At 50.6% G+C, this 19493-nt stretch overlaps 8 protein-coding genes across 8 annotated transcripts; 4 read left to right on the forward strand and 4 right to left on the reverse strand.

Moving 5' to 3' along the window:
- Positions 1-76: 76 nt before the first annotated feature.
- Positions 77-1920, reverse strand: CI109_103328 (uncharacterized protein; the record flags this gene model as incomplete). Its single annotated transcript, XM_032005557.1, has 7 exons — positions 77-674; positions 723-797; positions 845-942; positions 994-1278; positions 1403-1579; positions 1644-1704; positions 1796-1920. 7 exons carry the CDS (start codon positions 1918-1920, stop codon positions 77-79), a joined length of 1419 nt encoding a protein of 472 aa, XP_031860046.1.
- A 1056-nt stretch (positions 1921-2976) lies between these two features.
- On the reverse strand, positions 2977-4971 carry CI109_103329 (uncharacterized protein; the record flags this gene model as incomplete). Its single annotated transcript, XM_032005558.1, has 9 exons — positions 2977-3206; positions 3261-3434; positions 3484-3719; positions 3838-4109; positions 4168-4301; positions 4352-4558; positions 4620-4712; positions 4773-4866; positions 4918-4971. 9 exons carry the CDS (start codon positions 4969-4971, stop codon positions 2977-2979), a joined length of 1494 nt encoding a protein of 497 aa, XP_031860047.1.
- A 533-nt stretch (positions 4972-5504) lies between these two features.
- CI109_103330 (uncharacterized protein) lies at positions 5505-6984 on the forward strand (the record flags this gene model as incomplete). The annotated part of the gene is made up of 8 exons (XM_032005559.1): positions 5505-5737; positions 5823-6020; positions 6141-6306; positions 6380-6403; positions 6468-6559; positions 6629-6648; positions 6702-6764; positions 6863-6984. 8 exons carry the CDS (start codon positions 5505-5507, stop codon positions 6982-6984), a joined length of 918 nt encoding a protein of 305 aa, XP_031860048.1.
- A 201-nt stretch (positions 6985-7185) lies between these two features.
- Positions 7186-11556, reverse strand: CI109_103331 (uncharacterized protein; the record flags this gene model as incomplete). Its single annotated transcript, XM_065967281.1, has 12 exons — positions 7186-7284; positions 7353-7487; positions 7569-7613; positions 7685-7908; positions 8034-8073; positions 8147-8162; positions 8233-8253; positions 8301-8493; positions 8548-9366; positions 9428-10115; positions 10196-10708; positions 10759-11556. The coding sequence occupies 12 exons, from the start codon at positions 11554-11556 to the stop codon at positions 7186-7188; spliced, it is 3591 nt and encodes a 1196-aa protein (XP_065823353.1).
- Positions 11557-11763: 207 nt separating this feature from the next.
- CI109_103332 (uncharacterized protein) lies at positions 11764-13108 on the forward strand (the record flags this gene model as incomplete). The annotated part of the gene is made up of 4 exons (XM_032005561.1): positions 11764-11796; positions 11854-12372; positions 12549-12838; positions 12904-13108. 4 exons carry the CDS (start codon positions 11764-11766, stop codon positions 13106-13108), a joined length of 1047 nt encoding a protein of 348 aa, XP_031860050.1.
- A 244-nt stretch (positions 13109-13352) lies between these two features.
- Positions 13353-15587, reverse strand: CI109_103333 (uncharacterized protein; the record flags this gene model as incomplete). The annotated part of the gene is made up of 12 exons (XM_032005562.1): positions 13353-13527; positions 13596-13728; positions 13806-13975; positions 14033-14186; positions 14262-14495; positions 14571-14741; positions 14801-14875; positions 14944-15048; positions 15110-15181; positions 15240-15261; positions 15343-15350; positions 15434-15587. The coding sequence occupies 12 exons, from the start codon at positions 15585-15587 to the stop codon at positions 13353-13355; spliced, it is 1473 nt and encodes a 490-aa protein (XP_031860051.1).
- Positions 15588-16494: 907 nt separating this feature from the next.
- Positions 16495-18111, forward strand: CI109_103334 (uncharacterized protein; the record flags this gene model as incomplete). The annotated part of the gene is made up of 8 exons (XM_032005563.1): positions 16495-16746; positions 16825-16857; positions 16940-17087; positions 17167-17255; positions 17339-17552; positions 17620-17756; positions 17815-17925; positions 17998-18111. The coding sequence occupies 8 exons, from the start codon at positions 16495-16497 to the stop codon at positions 18109-18111; spliced, it is 1098 nt and encodes a 365-aa protein (XP_031860052.1).
- A 595-nt stretch (positions 18112-18706) lies between these two features.
- CI109_103335 (uncharacterized protein) lies at positions 18707-19430 on the forward strand (the record flags this gene model as incomplete). Its single annotated transcript, XM_032005564.2, has 3 exons — positions 18707-18940; positions 19050-19289; positions 19350-19430. The coding sequence occupies 3 exons, from the start codon at positions 18707-18709 to the stop codon at positions 19428-19430; spliced, it is 555 nt and encodes a 184-aa protein (XP_031860053.2).
- Positions 19431-19493: the final 63 nt, after the last annotated feature.

A 19493-nucleotide genomic window follows, 5' to 3' on the forward strand; every position in this document is an offset into this window, starting at 1 on the left:
AGTGTGATGGATGCTACGTGAGACTACCTGACACGAGAAACCGTGTATGCTATGCTGTTACGCCGACTCACCCGAATCACCACCCTCCCGTCTGTGCACTCGACTCGACGCCCTCCATCTTGGTCCCCCACTCTTCCCCGCGATACACTTCCCCATCCACCTGTGTGAAACTATTCCACCGGACGGACAAGCCCCTCCCCTTCTCCTTTCTCACTTCGAACTCCCTGTTGTTCTCGCCATTGACCGGATCACAATCACCCCATCCACCTAGTGACCCCACCAGCCATCTCTTGCTCCCCGCACACGCAGCTGCAATCTCAAGGACGCTCCAGACCTCGTCCAAACTGACTTCTCCTACATTCCACTGCGTGAAACTCTCCCTCACTCTCGCTCTGACATCCGATGGTGGCGCTCTGCTTCCATTTCCCGGGGCCGAGACCGGATGTGTGAATCGTCCAGCGAGTTTATGTGGATGAGCAGCTTCTCTCGATCCTGGCATAAAGGGAAGTTCGATCGTTCGGACCGATCGTGGCGAGCGAAGAGGTAGCCCGGTGCTCATTCGGAAAATGGCGGTATGGGTAGCGTAGATCGGTCGTGAGGGGAGAACAGGATCTGTGTCGGGATAGTATGATGGATTGGAAGAGATACCAACGCCAGAGATCTCAACTTCGTAGCTGGACACGATGTCAGTTTCGCCATGAAGAAAGCAGACGCTCACTCACCCCCAATCCGCTGCCGCAGCTTCTGCCCATGCTCTGAATTCGGCACTGGTCATCTCGACCTTGTGGTCAGAGTGTCTGCGTGAATGTCAGCAACAGCCGATCAGTTCATACATTGTACCTACCTGAAGACACGATCTGTCCTCCCAGTCGGATCGACGAAGCCCTTCTTTGCAAAGTCCTGTTCTTCTGCTCGAGGGAACTTGGCGTTAAAGTCGAAATTCTGCAAGCAAGTTAGCAGTGTCTTGATGCAGTGTCCCATTGCACGACTCACAGGCGTAGAGACCAGCAGGATCTTCGGCTTGTACGTCCCCAACGTGACCACACCAAAACGACTCAACAGATTCGGCTCCAGATGCTCAATCACCTCCAACGCAATCATCGCTTCGTACCCCTCTAACCTTGCATTGTACTTTTCGATATCACCAAGGTAGAGCTCCGTCGTGAGTGGTTCCCAACGCGGTCGACGGGGTGGGAAGGTGGACGATGAGGAAGGAGGAGAGATGATCGAGAGGGCGGGGTGGATAACCGAGGGTGATGCGTCGACGCCGCCTAGTCGCTGTGGGTGAACAGTCAGCGAGGTCCAAGTGCGAGTTGAGACAGAGTACATGACGGTATGAAGTGCTTGAAGAGGCCGACACGGGGAATGCAAGCTCGAGCAAAGGTAGTCACACAACACTTACGCGTATGAACAGCTCCTGCCCTTCTCCGTCATCCTGCTCCAAATCACTATCCACCGGACTTGGCAACTGCGATTTCCTCGATTGCGATCTCGGTCGTATAGGTGGTTCTGATACTGTCGAAGGTGGGATCACCAATGTCTCGAGGAGTGAACCGGGACCGCAACCGATATCGAGGACCTGTGCGGTGGAAGGGTAGTCAGCGAGTGAGGGTGAAGCAGGTGTGATGATGTGCTCAACATACCGATTGGACCTGCTCACGACGGAGGACTTGCAATGCCCAATGTCTTCTTTGCATCCATAGTCTAGGTAGATGATATCAGAGTGATCGGTCAGCGATTTACTTGAAGCACAAGCATTTGAAAGGAAGAACGTTCGTTAGAAATGAAGACTCACTCTGGCGTAAAGGTGACTCCTGTCACTGTACTCTCTTCCACCATCGACACTTCGGGTATACTGCTCGTTTGTGGGAGTGAGGAATGAGCGAGCAGTTCCGGCGATAGCGATGCAGACGATGTCATCTTGGCTTGTTATCCAAAGAGGTGATGGTGATGACGACTGATGATGAGATGATGTATCGATGGTTTGGTGAATGGAGTAATGGAATCGGATATGACCGCGTGCTGATTCACAGCCTATCCGAGGTGATGTCGATGTCGAGCGATGGTGTGATGATGTATAATGATTAATCGATGTAAAGGAGAAGGAGAAGATGGTGACGATGAAGAGAAGAGAGACAAGGTTGGGATGAGGTTTGATTAAAGCTTGCTATAGGTTTTTTTTTAGCTTTGGTGGAATTGTGTGGGGCAACAAGTGTTATGGTAGTATACCTCCGAATGGGATTGCTATTCACTGACTGCATGTGCACTGCATGTACACGATGCGATGCTGCGATGGGATGATGTATCCGGACGACGTGTTCAGGGGAATGGGATGGGATGGGTTTGGAGATGTGGTAAGCGAGGGGAGGGAAACAAAAGGGTTGAGAAGATTAAGCTTACTCTTGCCCCCTGTTTGTTGTATTACTCACTAGTCGCTACTTCGACTTCGGTTAACTTTACTCTACATATGTCTACGTGAGGGTTCTCACCTCATCCTGTCGGCCGTTTTCGTTCGAGTACGTGTGTCCGTCGTCTTGGCAGAGTGTGTCCATTCGTGCGGCAGAGAGATGTATATGAGTATTCTTGCCGATGTCGGACCGAGGCGGAAAGATCTGAATCGTATCATAGAAAGAGTATCCACATGATCTGTCATTGCATCTCCCTCTTCCGCTCTTTATTCTTCGCTGCGCGGCGCTGCTATTGCCCTCTACCCTCTCGGTTACTTTCCCTCTATCATGTCATATCATGTCATTCATTTACCCCATAGATATCACCGACTCCCACCCTCTTCTTCCCTTGCTATTCCCCATGGAGACCCCCCTTCAACCCGCTCTTCCCTGTGGCGTAAGCCAAAGACAGGGTAAGATGGATACACAATAAACCTTGTGTACACCGGGGCTGAGCTTCACGGCAGGGACACTCCATGCGATCGATCACGAATATCAACTCTATGCATCATGATCTTATACAATACAACTATCTCGCGACAGACTTGACACCGCCGCCGTAACCCAACCCGCCAAGCACCTTGCCCAATACACCACCCACCTTGTCCGCGTCAGTGATGTATGGAGGTGCCTTCTTTCCGTCTTCCAGTCGTTGAGTCGTGATCTTGAATGAGAGAGGGAGACCAGCATCCCACTTGCCGGTGGTGACGAGCTTGGCGAGATACTTTGTGGTAAGAGCGATACGAGCCATTCCATGACCTGAACAAACAGGCATTAGCGTTTGCGAAGGATATGAAACGCCGCTCGACTCACCGTGGAAGCCCGCAGCGATCCAGATACCCTTGTATCGCTCGCCTGGGACTTGTCCAACAAGAGGCAAGGTGTTCTTCGTTGCGCACTGAATACCAGCCCAGAATCTCATCCCACCTTCTCCGGGTGCCTCCTTACCCCAATCGGCAAACGAGTCCTTGCAGTAGTTTGCCAGCCCTACGACGCTATCAGCGCTGCTCCACCGAACAGAACCAACATCACTCACAAGCCTTGGCGTTGGGGTGAACGAAACTATCGTCCGCATTCCCAAATACATCCTTCGCCTCTAGGATCCCCGTGTCGACGGCGAGTTTGTGGTGGAGACCGAGGACGATACCAGCGTGAGGAGTAGCGACGAGATAAGGTCCGTCTTCGATAGTGTAAGTGTTGTTGAGATAGGCAGCGCCAGAATAGGAAGGAGGTGGCGTGACGTTGGCTGCTTGACCTTGGAAAGGGGTGAGGCTGGAAGAGTACATGGGACGATGTGAGGAAGCGGGGTGGGTGAAGGAGAAGAGTAAGACGGGATCGCGGTTAGCTTCTGCAATAGAGGCAAGGCCACTTGGAACAGACATCCACTCACTACTCATCGATATCCGTACCCTTGAACAGACTCCCTGTGTGTGCGTTGGTACACACAATCACCTCCTTGGTCTTCAATGTACCCCTCTCTCCGCAGTCCACGTCCCAAATCCCTTCACCGTTCTTTGTCATCTTCTGAACGGGTGACCAAGAGTAAAGATCCGCTTGACCGGTAGCCAATGCCGATTTAAGGAAAGCCGTAGCGAGTTTGTGAGGGTGGAGAGAACCAGCTGGTCCTTTGGAACATCCCGTTGCGCCCTTGATTCGGCTTATCTGCATCGGGCCGTTAGCATTGATATGTGTGGACTCGACATTGTCCATATCCACTCACCCTTTGAGCTTCGGCGGCATCGGCGATCCATTCCCATTCAGGCTTAACGTCCTTGAGCCTGCTCGCAGATCTTGCTTCGATCCATGCAGCGTACGACAGCTCCATCTGCGTCGCGGCAATCTCGGTTCGTCGAACTACCCACTAAATCAGCTTGAATATCGTGTACGATAATGTTGCGACTCACCTTCAAGCTTTTCGCCTCGCCAGAAATCAACCTCCCACTTCTCCTTTTCGATCGTCTCGGTGACATACTCCAATACCCTCTTCTCAAGGTCCAGTACCTCCAAGGTCTCTTGAGGAGTCAAACCGGCGCCGCCTTCCTCGAGAGGAGTGGTGAGGTGAGTCCAGGCTCCGAAAGAGTACGGTGCGCAATGACCACCGTTTCGGCCGGCTGAGCGGGCATAGCTGTCAACGTTCTGTTGTACGACAACGGATCAATCGTGGTCACTCACTGGCACCGGAGGCGACATCTTTGGCTTCGAGAACGACGACCTTCTTGCCGTCCGCAATACCAGGTCGTGTGAGATGATACGCCATGGAAGCGCCTATAAGTCAAGCCGAATTAGTACATCATAGCTTGTTTTGAGAAAGAACGGTTTACTCACCAGCCATACCTGCACCGATCACGACGTAATCGACTACATCTGTAGGGAGTTTCTTATCGCGGTTATGGTTGAACAACGAGGACTTGCCCCGGTTCTTTATAAGAGTAAGGTCAGAACGATGTCTTATCGAAGGGGGTGAACTTACAGTGGCTTGCCAGTGCGAGACTGTAGAGGTGAAAGGCTGAGGGAAGGTAGTCATGGTGCTTGTTGATGTGTCAGAGTTGGATCGAGTGTGGGTTGATAGATGGACAAGGATCAAGAATATATATAGATATTGTGTGAACGAGTCGCCGTCCTGTAGTACCCTCGGAGTCTAACCCGGTGTCCTGGGATGAACGTCGGTCATTTCCGGTTTACGACTATTACAATCACACCGAAATGGACTGGATGCCGTGGTCTCATTTGGATAGATTGCATCGAGGGAGCTGGGGGGAGGGGGGTAGTATGCAAGATCAGCATGCCTATTGACCGATAGAAGAAAGTATAGCATTGAGAATCGGTTCGTTGTTGATGTTGAAAGAGGATGATTGATGATAAAGAGATGGTGATGAGATGAATCGCCACGTGGTGACGATGACTGAGTGCGGTGAGTGACTGCTTGACGTCATGGAACAGTCGTCGTTCTCTCCCCACTTGGCATCATACAAAAAAGTATCTCATCCTCTTCTAGTTCTTCATCTTCTTCAACTAGTCTGACACTACCGCATCGCAAAAGAACACTACACAGCCAAGATGTCACCCCCTTCATCCATCCCAGAGCAATACAAACCCGGCTTCTTGCCACCTTCCATCGCCAAGCAGATGCAGGAAAACCTCCCAGGTCAACAATCACCTCTCGAACCTGCGCCCTTGGACGATATCCTCGCGGATGGGACAAAGTATAAGCCTGCGGGCAAGTTGGAAGGGAAGAAGGCGGTCGTTACCGGTGGTGATTCTGGTATTGGTCGATCAGTCTCCATCTTGTTGTAAGTCAGCGTTACACGTCTTCAACTGGTTAGATGCCTCGAATGCTTGCGATCCAAGCTGATCTACTTGTTTGACATGCTACAGCGCCCTCGAAGGAGCCGACGTGTTCCTCCATTACCACCCTCTTGAAGAGAAAGACGCAAACGACACCAAAGCATACATCGCTAAAGTTGCGCCATCCGCCAAGGTCGAGCTGTATGCCAAAGACCTCAGGACCGAGCAGGCATGTTTGGAAATGGTCGAGGAGGTCAAGAAGTGGAGCGGGAGTAAACTTGACATCTTGTAAGTGGGCTTCTCCTCATAACACCCTTACACATCATGACGTATTCCCTTCCTTAACACTTCCACATGGCATAATGTCCTTGGACGTCTTGCTTACCGTTATCGATACGCCCCTTGCAGGATCAACAACGCCGCGACGCAAAACGAAGTCCCCCACATCGAAGAGCTCGAGTCTGAACAATGGAGACACGTTTTTGACGTCAACATCCACGCCATCTTTTACTTGTCAAAGAACTTGATCCCTATCATGCCATGGGGTGGAAGTATCGTCAACAATGCGTCGATCGTGAGTTGTCGCCGCGCGTCCCTGTCAAATCGTTGAGCTTATTTAGCTGACGGTGCAACGTCCTTCGTTATAGAACCCATTCGTTGGTCACCCCAAGGTGAGTTAGCCGTTGCGGTTTCGTTCAGACCGAAACAATCGCTCATTAATCCTTTCTTGTATAGCTCCTCGACTACACTGCTACCAAAGGTGCCATCGTCGGTTTCAGTCGTGCATTGAGTAACCAGATCGTCAAGGAGAAGGGCATCAGAGTGAAGTGAGTGCGAGTGTAGACCGTGACGCAGTATTCAATGCTTACTAGGCGTTCGTTTGCTTTCGTCTACAGCGTTGTTTGTCCCGGACCTAGTGCGTGAAGCTTCTCTGCGTTTGTATCGGGCCTCTGCTGACCTTCCACACAGTCTGGACACCTCTCGTCGCCGCCACCATGTCCAAGGAATCACTCGAGTCTTTCGGTCCCAGCAGTGAGTGCGGATGTCCAACACGTCTTCACTGCTTTCCCCTCGCTGTGTCTGTATCTACCTACTACGAGGCGATGCGCTGACGTTGATTCGTCACCTAGCCGCGATCGGACGAGCAGGTCAACCCGTCGAAGTCGCAACTGCCTTTGTCTTCCTCGCCAGTTCCGACTCGTCTTACTTTACCGCGCAATGTTTCCACGTCAACGGTGGGGCGGCGTACTAGTACCTCTCAAGCGAAGGAAGAAGGGCATAAAAAAGGCAATGTAGCTTCGTAGTTCATGGTTTACTGTAGCAAGTAGGAAAGAAATGCATGGTTATTTACATACATTGTGGACTTACAAAAATGCTTGGTATGACTACAAGATCGTGCAACATGAACTTCGTTCAGTATTGTACAACAAGATGACACCTCCTCTGATTGGAGCTACTCCCCATCCATCTCTCTTTGAATCGTCGCCACGGCCTTTTCACACCTCGCCACGAGATCTATATGTCTTATAATCGGTTTATAACTATGTTGAAGCTACATCATCATAATCACATCATCAGCTTGAGACCAGACATTTTGGTCTATTTGTAATTTGGACTCACCACGATCAGACGATCTGCACCCCACAATCTGGAGGTCATGGATGAGATGAAGCTGAATAGATCAGAGATCGATTCGCAATTACTGATCTCGTTCTCGTTCAGTTTCAGTATGGAGATGGCGACGCGGAAGAGGGTCTGCGCAGGAGGCATCGAGCGAGAACGAAGCGAGTCAGTGTCGTCTTTCCAGCATATTGTAAAGAGGTCTGTGCAACTCACATCGTGTCCCTCAACGAAGAAGACATCCCATACTCTGAAGAGCGTCTATAGGGCAAGAACAGGATTAGCCGAAAGTGACAAGTGAGACTATAGATACTAAACGCTTTCGCACTCACTTCGACCGGAAGACAATCCGTGAACAGACTCAGGAACCACCCAAACGTCACGCTCGCCAAATCCACACCTAGCTTATCCAGATGATGGTGCACTTTCGGGACGTATTGCGCTACCAGATCGGAAAGGACGAGTTGGTCTGCTCTGGATGCGATGAGGGAAGGGACAAAGTAGTTGGGAGGGAGGAGACGGTCGATCAGGCATGTCAGGACCCAATATGCTTGTTCTATGTCGCGAGACGGAGATCAGCGCGATGATTAGAGCGACACTTTGGTAAAACAAGTCGCAGTGGATGCGCGACTTGCGCAGGTCGTTTGGCACGAAGAGGGCAAGAGGAAAAGGCAGACTCACCTTCGTCCGTATGGGTAAGAAGTAACGTCGCAGCGAGCATCTGGAGGATGAGGGGTCAGCGAAGAGCTTGAAGAACGGATGCACACAGTGATAGTAGAGTATTGAAAACTCACGTTCATCCCTTGACAGCTGTTATTAGTATAAGTCGTCAGTCTTGAATCTGCTCGTACCGAGTGCTTGTAATCCCGATGAGACTCACTATCCAACAGCCGGGTTATGCCTACACTTCTGTCAGCCCGACCCAAGTGAATACTCAGCTGCACTCACCAGCTATACGCCACCAGCACCCTTCTAAGCTTCGCCACCCCTGGTCCATCTCCGCCAAAGAATACGTTACCAGGGAACGTTCTAGATACGTCCTTCTCGATATCGGCCAGGACTGGAGAGGTGTCATTGGCATGGACAGTGAGGATCTCGGCATATTCGCCAGGGACCATGAGATCTTTAGCGCCTGAGCATTCTGCGGGACTCATCAGCGATTCATGTAGTAGCCCGATATGCAAGCCGTACTCACCAGCCCAGACATCACTGCGATAAGTCATCGGAATGCCATGTCTGACCAGCTTTGTAAAGCTCTTCCAATCCTCCTGTCCTGTCTTTCCATTCAACCCAATTTGCGAGATCCCTATCAGCCCCGTGCCCCACTTCATCTCGTTCTGTCCTCCACCTGCACTGCCGCTTCCGCTACTATTTCCATTGGTCGCGGTTTTGCTCTTTGCTCTTCGTTTCAAGAAAGCGTCCCATTCGTGTAGCCTTTCTTTCTGTTGTCGATCGTGGATTTCGGTGAGTTGATCAAGCAGGCTGGATATGGTCAATCGACTCGCATTGGGTTGTTGGAACGTTTCGGCCGGGGAAGAAGGATGTGCCAGGGTGGCCGAAGACGAGAGAGGCGCAGATGTCGCAAGTTGACCGTGGGCCTGAGGTTGAAGACTGGATGACCCTCGTGAAGATACTGTCAAGTGATCTTTCGCCGTGATAGGTTTCGCCGGCGATGGATTCAGGCTCATCAGAGTCGTCGAGCGATGTCGGGTATGGTCGACCTTGGAAGAGGATCGAGAACCTGGTGGAGTCGCTGATTCTGGCGTCCTCGACTTGGCATTGGTCGAGTCAATTGACCGTCTCGGCGAAGTCGTAGATCTCTGGTCGTCGGAATGATCGTTAGATCTATCAACCTTGATGTCAGACCGTTGACTCCCTCTCGAATTGCGGCGACGCTTCGCTATCCATCCTTCTGACTCTTCGTCGATTCGTGGGATAGTTCCGTTGAGAGATATTGGCGCTGGTGTCCCGGCAACGGACGCGTCTTTTAGCATCTTGGCGTGTTGTATGTCATCTGCGGGCGAGTCTCACGTTCAGAGTGTGTCTTACTTTGAAGTAGATAGGGGATTACTCACAAATAAAGCCATATCTGTCCGTCAAAGGCTCTTCGTCACTCTCAAACCTACTCGCTGTGGTCATCTTGGTCTTGTTCACTTTTGCAGACTGGAAGAATGAGCCGAGATTCTGACGAGAAAGCAACACGGTAGGCGGTCGGCTTTCGTCCGGTACAATCGAAGATAACTCCACAGATGGTAAGGGTGTCTCGTCCACTGTTGAATGATTAATTCCCCCTACCTGAGCGCCAGAAGGAGGTGAGACTGCCGTTGTCGGGAAGGCTCTTGTCGATGAGGTTCGGCTGAGTAGTGATGGTCGGATGTCCTCGTTCGTGCCCGAGATAGCCTTGGTGCCTCTTATCGTGGCATTTGACACCGACGACAAGAGTGACCTTCCGAGAGAAGCAGTCGCAGCAAGTGCTTGATCCCCATAGCCGTACGATTTCTGCTGCTCTCTCGAAGGGGTACCTGACGGAGAGGAGGAAGGATCCGACATCATCGCCACGGCATCTTGACTGTTTATGGACGCAGCTCTACTGCGTGACCGCGAGAGATCGCGAGATTGCCGCCGTTGGTCTGGAGGGGTACGAGCTACGATGCCTTCGTCCCTGGCGTTGCTGACGAGAGAGTGAGCGAGATAGGCTATGAGTGCGTTTGGTGGGATCTCGGGAGAAGTGAGGATAGACGAAGGGTCTGGCGTTATGATGCGCTGTATAGAAGGCACAAGCATTCAGCATGTATCGGAGGGAGACACGCGAACCGATGTTCAGCGAACAGAACGTGACTCACGGTGGCTAGGAAGATCGCTCTGAAAGCTGGACTACTCCCCCCATCACCCTTTCTCCAGTTTTCCTCATCATCTTCATCCATTACTGCCGATTCCGAAGGCAATTGCTGGACTGCTGGACTTGCAACCACATGATGCGACGAAGCGATTGACCCTATACTGCCCTTCCTCGGTCTTGACTTCTTGGATGCGTTCCACACCCACAGTCCAGAAGCCCACGATTGTCGATTGGTCCCTTTACTGGTGGATGTACTAGCATTGGGCGTCGCTAGACCTGAGCTGCTGTCGGTAGAACGTGATTGGGTAGTTGAGGTGATGGGTGAGTCGTATGGGAACGGAACGGAGATGGACGATGAGGGCGAACGAGGTTGGATCGAGCGAGAAGTAGAAGGAACAGGTGATGTAGAGCGGTGCGGGGGTGGGAGGACTAAGGGATTTGAAGGGAAATCTTGCATGGGCGAGTCGGATGTAAGAGATGTCGAGATGGCCTCGGTTAAGCCGTCATGTATCGACATCTATCCCAATGTCAGCTTGAAGTGTGAGATACAAGGGAAAGCTTGCTCACCCGATCCGGCGCTTTACGCGCAGGTATACTTCTCGCCTTGTTATCCTCTCTGAGCCGTTCATTCTCGTCCTGCAGCTTTCCAATTACCTCCCTCAGTTCCCTCACAGCTCTACTCAGCACTCTCAGTGGATGGTCTATCGGTTCTTGCTTTGATGCGAGAGAAGGAGGCGACGGAGGGAAGAGAGGTGACTTGTCGCTTTGCGGTGTCTCAGCCCGCGGAGGCAGTGATTGGTCGTCAGGCTGATCTAGTGTTGGGAGGTCAAGACCTCGAGAAGGACCAGGTAGGGTTTGTAGGAACTGATAGAGCTCTTCATCCGACATCAGGTCGAATCGCGTCTCCACAATTGCGATCTCATCTCTTCCCAGACTATCTAGGTAGTTGACAAGACGTCTCGAGCCTGTCGAGTCTGCACGATGTGATTCAGGTCGAGCAGGCGTATGATACTCCACATCTTCGAGCTCGGCGGTCGAGTGAAGTGAAGGAGATGCCTTGTTCGACCGTCGTAGATGTCGTTGTGAAGGACCGACACCGAGCAGATCAGCTTCACTTAACCCGCCTGTCCTAGGTGAAGGTCTGGCACCGGATATTGTCGCCGCATGGGGTCTGTGTCGATTAGGTAGCGGCACACTAGCACGTGAAGAGGTTGAGGCTGAGGGTGAATGAGTACGATTGTTGTGATGAGAGGTGCGACGCGTGATGGATGGATGATGATGATGCGATTGGTATGCGAGTGGGTGTTTGTCTTCGTCGGTGGGAGTGTTGATGAGCGGTGACCTGGGCTGGGGGTGGTCAGCCATCATGCGTGATGGTGAGGGCGATATGCATGGGCGTTGTGTATGTTGATACTGTGATACATGGATGATTGATGGATGACGATTGTACGAGGTGGAGGGGTTCATTGAACGGAATCAATCCGCACTGTTCTTCTCCTTCCTCACCATCCATCTACTTCTCGTCGCGATCAAACCTCTTGACTTCTTGCTCTACACACATCATAACACATCATGGTCAGAGAAAGATCAAACAAGCCGTATCAGGTGAGCAGATCAAATCACCTGCTGCCGTCATATGCACCGAGCTGACCATCATCTTAGCGGTCCGAGCCCCATCGCAAGGCGAACCCGGACGCGCCAGGTTCATGGAAACATGATTTACACCAGTCCGTCAAATCATCTCTCGCCTCTCGACTCTCTTCTTCCTCTGCATCTGGACCAGTCCGACAATCTTCTCTCGCCGCTCGAATATCAGGTGGACAGGGCAAAGAACTCCTACCTTCCTCTTCGTCTGGCTCGGTGAAACTACACGGATTCGACAGACCTTTACCAGCTAATCCGAATAACCTCAATGCGGGCGTCGAGCTACTCCCTTCAACTGGAGGTGGCAGGACCACAAGGGCGCCTACGAGATCGGTAAACAACAAGGGCAGGGAATTGCTCAACGCGGCGTTGGGTGTGAATGCAGGTATCCAACAGAGGAGAGAAGTGAGAAGAGCTCAACCCGCGGCGATACAACAACAGCCAGTTCAACAGGTGTCAATCATGGGTGCAGCGAGAGGAACGACTTGGGTCAGAGTGGAGAACTTGGCGTTGGGAACTACAGCAGAGGATGTGATCGTGAGTTCGCGCGTCCTGTTTGAACATTTGATTCAACTTCATCGTAACGTCTACTTCTGCACATTTATTCCTGCTCGTCACTTTCTCCAACCTCAGTCCATACTCACTGATCGACGCGCTTGCGAACCTGATACTGGAGTTCTCCGCATTGTGCTGACTCCTGTCCCTCTCCCTAGTCCGCCTTCGCGCCTCTCCCCGTCCTCGAAGCCAAACTCTCCTCACCACCCAACTCTGATCTCGTCTCGGTCGACCTCGAGCTCGAACAACGTTCCGCAGCAGAAGATCTGATACGACAATACCATGGTGTCGTAGCGGACGGAAATACGTTGAGCGTTACGATCGTGAATACGGGATTGAAGAATCGTTTAGGAGGTGGTGGTGGGGGGGCTAGGACGACTGTTGCTATACCTGCAGCTGCGACGACTTCGGCAGCTGGACAAGAGTTGTTGGGACCTCCTTCATCAGGGTGAGCTCTTTCTTCTCTCGCAACTAGTCCACTGGATGGATAGCTGATCTGTAGTGGTGCTGTAGCAAACTCTACTCCGATACCGTGCTCGCTTCCAACCCAAACGCAGCAGCCATCACTCTTTCTGACGGTTCATCCTTCACACCACGACAACAACGTTCCGAAGCTTGGATCGTAGGAGGACCAAGTCTTGCTCAGAGGATGGACAGACGGGGTAGAGGGAGAGGTCAGATTGGAGGCGGGAGTTATGCCGATATGATGGTGGACTGAATGTCGGTAGATGTGATCATCTAATGCAGGATCCTATCATTATGCTCTTACTGAAAAACGTGACTGACACGATCATATTTGATCGCATAGCCCTGCATGTGAGGTTGGGCCTGTCTATCAATGACTATCTGACATTGAGTACACCGGAAATGGGAAAGGCAATTCTGAATATTTCCTATGAGATACGACACTGATTCACGAGTCAAGCCCGAATCCATATCACAAGCGACCGACGGTCCCCGACTTAATCCTCTCTCGCTTTGACATCGTCATCGGCGTCCGTCTCACCAACGCGCGCCTCATTGAATGGCTCAACGCTGTTCACTCCGACCGGTAACACCAGCACTTGTTCGTGATTCAGTTGATCAGGCACTTCTCTGACGACGAGCCATGCTGGCACAGAAGACACGACCACGAGACTGTAAATTCGACGCAGGGATTAGTGGCAGGCTTCCGAGACCATATATTGATGGTTGGTATTGCTTACCCGATAGCAAGACCGATATGGACGAACTTGGAGGCGGAAGAACCTGCCAGACCGTAAGCTACCGCCTGACCGGCTCCTTCGATACCTCGCAAGATGCCAGTGAGATGGACGAGCTCGTGCAATCCGTTGGTCACTGGACGTGCATTGCGTCAATCAGTCAGCGACGATTGCCTGTTCATGATTAGGTTCTTTGTATTGAAAGTCACTCACGAGTACCGGTGAGCCAGTAAAGGAACGATTGGAATGCCAATCCTTCCAAATTCCAGAAAAACACCATTGCGTACGCTCGACCATAATGGGCTGAAGTCCAATCGAGTTTAGGAGGCGATTTATCAAATTTGCTTTGAAGGATCGCGGTCCAAATCCAAAGTGCAAATTGGCTACAAGTGACAGAATCAGTATCTATTCCATCGATCGATCGCACTCGTTCCACTTACAAGACGATGATGGCGACGAAGACATATCGAGCACGTATACTTCGTCGACCGTATTTGCTGTCCAGAATCCAACCGACAAGGATACTACCGATATTCCCGGCAAATGGCGTGAGGAAAGATGATAAGGCTCGACTTCGGACCGTAAAGTATGTGGCTGTATACAGGATGTAAAGTTAATACGGTTGAAGGGAAGGGAGGAGCCTGAATTGTTATACAAATCATGACTTACCGCCAAAAGTACTGATATAACTATCATAGAACCAAGAAGTGAAAAAGATTGGTAGGAGCAACAAGACCTTTCGACTTGACAAGAAAGTCAAGGTTCGCTTCAATTCGGTCTTCGCGTTGGTCTTGGTGACGACGATCTTGGACCCGTCTTTGCGTTGTACACGTTCAGGCGAAGCGAGAAGTAAAGCGACAAACGGACAGAGACACATGATCGACATGATGGCGGCGTACGAGTCTGTATCATCGACAAAACCCAGTCAGCGTTGACCATGTTTCTGATCATTCTGATCGTGCACTGGAAGTCACTCACTGAGAGAGACCGAACCAGTCCCCTTGGTCGAGATGTTCAACCCTAGTAAAATCGCACCGCCTACGATGGGTCCAAGATTACGCATGAACACCCAAATACTGATATATCGTCCTCTCTTCTCGGGTTCGGGATAACCGATAACCACAGCACCTTCCGTGGCGAAGAACAGTCCTACAGAGAAGAGATGTCAGTTTTTTGTTCGTCTTGATCGATGATCTGACTGAACTCACCTGATCCAATACCGTTGATAGCGTTGGCCAAAACGAGGAACCACTCATTGCCGTTCTTCGAGTTGCAATAAAGTGCTGTCGCAAAGGGGTGAATATGAGTCTTGTACTTGATACTTGATTGTCTGTGGGCAAAGTACACTCACACGCTGCGTAGATCGCATAGGTACAAGCGGACACCGCCAAGGTGTATTTAAGGGGAGCCAAGTTGATCAGAATCGGTGCGAAAACACATGAGACGCAAAGCATCGCTAAACCCATATGAATTAGCTCTGGTGTTTTTGCGTCTCAAGCAGTGATACATTTACGTACCAAAGAGAAGAGCAGTGGCGTTGTTCCACGTTGTCGTAGAAGCAAGACCACCTGCTCCAAGACCTCCTAGCGCTGCAGCGCGCAGGTATCAGCGCAATTACATTCCTACCTCTTGTGAGAGCTAACCCACCATTATACATTCCTGGACCGAGCTGATTGAAAGAAAGGGTGGCACAATCATATAGTCAGCTATAGCGCTTCGCCTGCTTCAACGACCAGAAAAGCAAGCTTACGAAAGCGACTACAGTGCAGAAACAAGTACATCAGCGAACGAACCCATGTGCTTCAAGCTGAGAGACGAAGCTCTACACTCCTCGCACTCACCCAAACCGATGATGAAAGCTTGATTCAAAGTGGAATACCACCACGATCTCTTTCGGTGAGTAACGTCGTTTCCGGAATTACCATCGTTCCAATCTTTTGTGCCACTCTCGAGCTCGGGGACGGGAAGGACAGACCTGTGTTCGTTTGTTGTCATGGTGTGGGTGATTCGACGTTGACTATAGGTCGCGGTCCTACCAGAAAGAAGTTCTGAAAATCGTCTCTTCTCGACTTTCAGACTCGTCGTTGTTAGTGTGTTGTTATCGGTCTCCTGATATATATTTCTAGGCTGTTACGCCGACTGCTACTGTAGTTCCGATATTGCAAAAATTCGGTCTTTCGCACTACTTTTTGCTTCTGTACGTCCGAGACGACTGAAAGAGTACTGCGCAGTATATCAAATGAGGCGTCAAGGCGTGATCGTTCTCGTTTCATCTGGACCCCCGCCCTCGCCCTCACCCAAAGGGGTCTTTACAGTTACCACCATCTGTCAACCCGTTATCCCATGGTTTTGGTCGTGGAGGGAGCGCTTGCTTGCCCACAATCTTACGTTTCGTCCTGAAGGCTTTTCGCTCGAAATGCCCTAATTTCGATCGTCAAGCCGAAGTCCGAGAGCCGATCATGGTCCAAACCCGACGATTGATCGTGATGGCGTGCTCGACGATGAATGAGGGAATGACCCTGAGATAAGGAAATTACTACAGTATAAAGATTAGAGACCGAGATTTGCCGTTACGCTACAGTACGAGCGCTACCAATCGCTGCTGCGCTGTTACTCTGCAACTCGCTGCTGATATATGTCCCGCTCGGCCGGCTTGTCCGCCGTCTCTTGTCAAGGGCTCTCTCTTTCTGCGCTCAGAGCGTAAGATCACAATAGGGTTTACTGATGCATTGACTCGACCTGCATTGAAAATGAGAATTGGTAAATCGTCTTGGACATCAATACTGATGAATTCTGTGCTCCGAGTGAAGATCGCGAAGAGCTTGACCGAACACACCAAGTGAAGTTCATCTGTGGACTCTCAGTAATTAGACTTGCAATTTCGGCCATATCATACGCAAGAATGTCGTTCCCGGGACCATACCTCGTCGAGATCCGCGCACAAGGTCAAGTAGCCCTTCCGACAGGTTTCGTTAGTCCCCTCATTCTCGCTCCATCCTCATCTGCCAGAACACCGGCTGAATGGAACGATGTGATTGAGTCTTGGGATAGAGAAGAAGTGAGAAGGGCATTATGGTCACATGGTGGGATCCTGTTGAGAGGTTTACCGATCGAGACGGCTCAACATTTCTCAGAACTACTCCATGCTTTCAAGGTCAGTCTGAGCCTCAGCGCAACTGGACTGCTTTTTGTGGAGGTCGGAACAGATTTAACTGATAACGACGCACGATAGTGGACACCTCATGTCGAAGTTGGTAATCCAGTGGTAAGTTATGTTCACGGGATCCGAAGCCAACACAGCATACTGTATCCTTACCAATATATCTCTCGATTGATCGCCGGCACAGAAACGTACTGTCCACGCTCCCAACGTTGCCAATGCGAACGAAGGACCACCCGAGCTGTACATACCTGCACATAACGAGTTTGGCATCTCGTCAATCTTCCCTTCCAACATTTGCTTCTGGGCCAGAATCGCACCTGAGAAAGGGCAAGGTGAGTGTTAGGTCGTATACAATCCCAGCGACTATAATGTCAGTTTCGCCCTGACTGAATGGTTCTCGTACTTTGAAAGGCGGCGAGACCCCGATAAGCTCGAGCCAATGGGTATTGCAACGGTTAAAGGAAGAAGCGCCGGAATTCGTCCAAACTCTGGCGGACAAGGTATGTTATGTCCACTAGGTACTCTCTTCGTAGACGGAATCACAATCTACGGCACATCGAGTTGACGTCAATGGTATTCGCAGGGAGTCACTTATACGATCTATCATCCTCCAACACAACTCTCCGGTGATGCCAATGGCAATGGTGTTTTAGCAGCATGGGGATCAAAAGTCGTCCCTGGTGACGACGCAGCGACGACCAAGGCCAAAGTGGAAGAGGAGATCCAACGTATCTCACCCGAAACGACCTGGAGATGGGAATCAGATGGTGGTTTGTTCACCTTCCAACGCCAACCGGGTAAGTACACTATACGACTCCATGATATATTTCGATCGCAGTGTGGAGCTTACATTGACAACGATAGCCTTCCGTATCCACCCACTCTCCGGTGAACCTATCCTATTTGGCAATATCACGTCCTATTTCGGCGGAGCAAAGAATAGGGGTACCTTAGAACCTCCTTACCTCGATGCGACAGGATTCTACAAACCTCCCCCTTTGGTTCGTACATGCTTCCCAAAGAGACGTTGTAGATACTGATCATTAATTATCTGTGAAGTACGGCGACGATTCTGCGATACCACTCGAATATCTTGAATTGCTCATGACGATAGTCGAGCAAGTCCGAGCGGTTGTCCCATGGGAACAAAACGATGTGTTTGTCATCGACGTGAGTCTGAAACCCGTCCGCTCGGAGTGTTGAAACCAAGTGATAGACCGATTCACTGATACTGGAGCACAGAACCTCGCATTTCAACATTCTCGATTACCGTGGAAGAAAGGATCACGATCTATCCTTGCGTCGTTGTGGGATTCAGGTTTGGAGAAGGACATGGTTGCGACGACACGGGTGTGAGATCTCAAGGACATATCTCCAGCCTACCGTATGAGTCCATGGACATAGATAGCATCCCTTCTTGTGCTCTTGTAGATTCATGTCACAACAATAACTGAAAATTCCATTTTGACGAGTTGACCGGGCACGACGTGATAGAGATACACCAACGAATCAGGTGATATCGACATGGATATGGAGTCGTCTCCCGTGCTTTCCCCTCATGACATCAATCGTGCGGGGTGTGAGTTTTACTATAACTTACTGGAATGCGGTTCATGTTTCACCTACTCTTTCTGTATACGCAAGGTGTCGTGCATCTGCACTCTTCCTACTCGTGCGACGCTGACGCTGACGTCGATGCTGACCCCAATCCACTTTCCAATTGGTCAACGTAGATTACTGACTGACAGCTAGTCTACAGCAGCTGTGACTATAACACTTGATCCTCCATGTCATTCCGCTTGCTTCTTTTTTTCCTCGCTGTTCACTGTAACTATCCTGTCGATTATTTCAGATAATGATGTCTACCAAACTCATCACGCGGGTTCGATCTACCAATCTTGCTCGAGCATTCAAAGTGACACCGTCCGTCACCATCTCCAGAATCGCAGCCATGTCAACCGTCTCCTCGGTGATCAAACACGATCATCGTGAACTGGAAGAATATTATTCTAAAATCGTCAGTTCTTCCGCCGATGACGATACCAAAATTCGTTATCAGAACCAATTTGTTTGGGAATTGGCTAGACATTCGATAGGTGAAGAGTTGGTTGTTTATCCAGCTCTGGAAAAGTATGTACAAGGGGGGAAAGCGATGGCAGATCATGATAGGGAAGAACATCAAAAGGTGGGTTTGGGTGTAGATGCAACCTAAGGTCTCACAACTGTGAGAGAAGCAAACTCTTGACTGACGGTTGATATTGACCCTGCTGTTCTTTCCTTTATACACGCTCCAGGTGAAAGAGCTACTGTACAAATTCCAAAGCTTGACACCTTCCGATGCCCAATTCCTCCCAACCATAAAACAAATCATGTCCGATCTCTCTTCACACATCAAGGAAGAGGAAGAACGAGACTTGCCCAAACTCGAATCGGCTCTTCCCAACACTGAAGAGTCGGAGTCGCTCGCTACGAGCTTTCAAAGGACCAAAAAGTTTGTGCCGACAAGAAGTCATCCTTCCGCTCCTGATCAGCCGGTCAGTATTGAACTCCCTTCCATGAAGTTTGTAGATATTGATGATGAGCCACTTGGATAGCCATTCGAAACGGTCGTGGGACTGCTTACCGCCCCTATGGATAAACTGGGCGATATGTTCCGTCGTTTCCCGAAGGATTGAGCGGTTTGTCAGGTCTGAATCAGTGACGAAAGGCCAGAGAAGAACGACTGATGTACAATAATG

Source organism: Kwoniella shandongensis, chromosome 6 (genome assembly GCF_008629635.2).
Source record: "Kwoniella shandongensis chromosome 6, complete sequence".
Classification (NCBI taxonomy): Eukaryota; Fungi; Basidiomycota; class Tremellomycetes; order Tremellales; family Cryptococcaceae; genus Kwoniella; species Kwoniella shandongensis.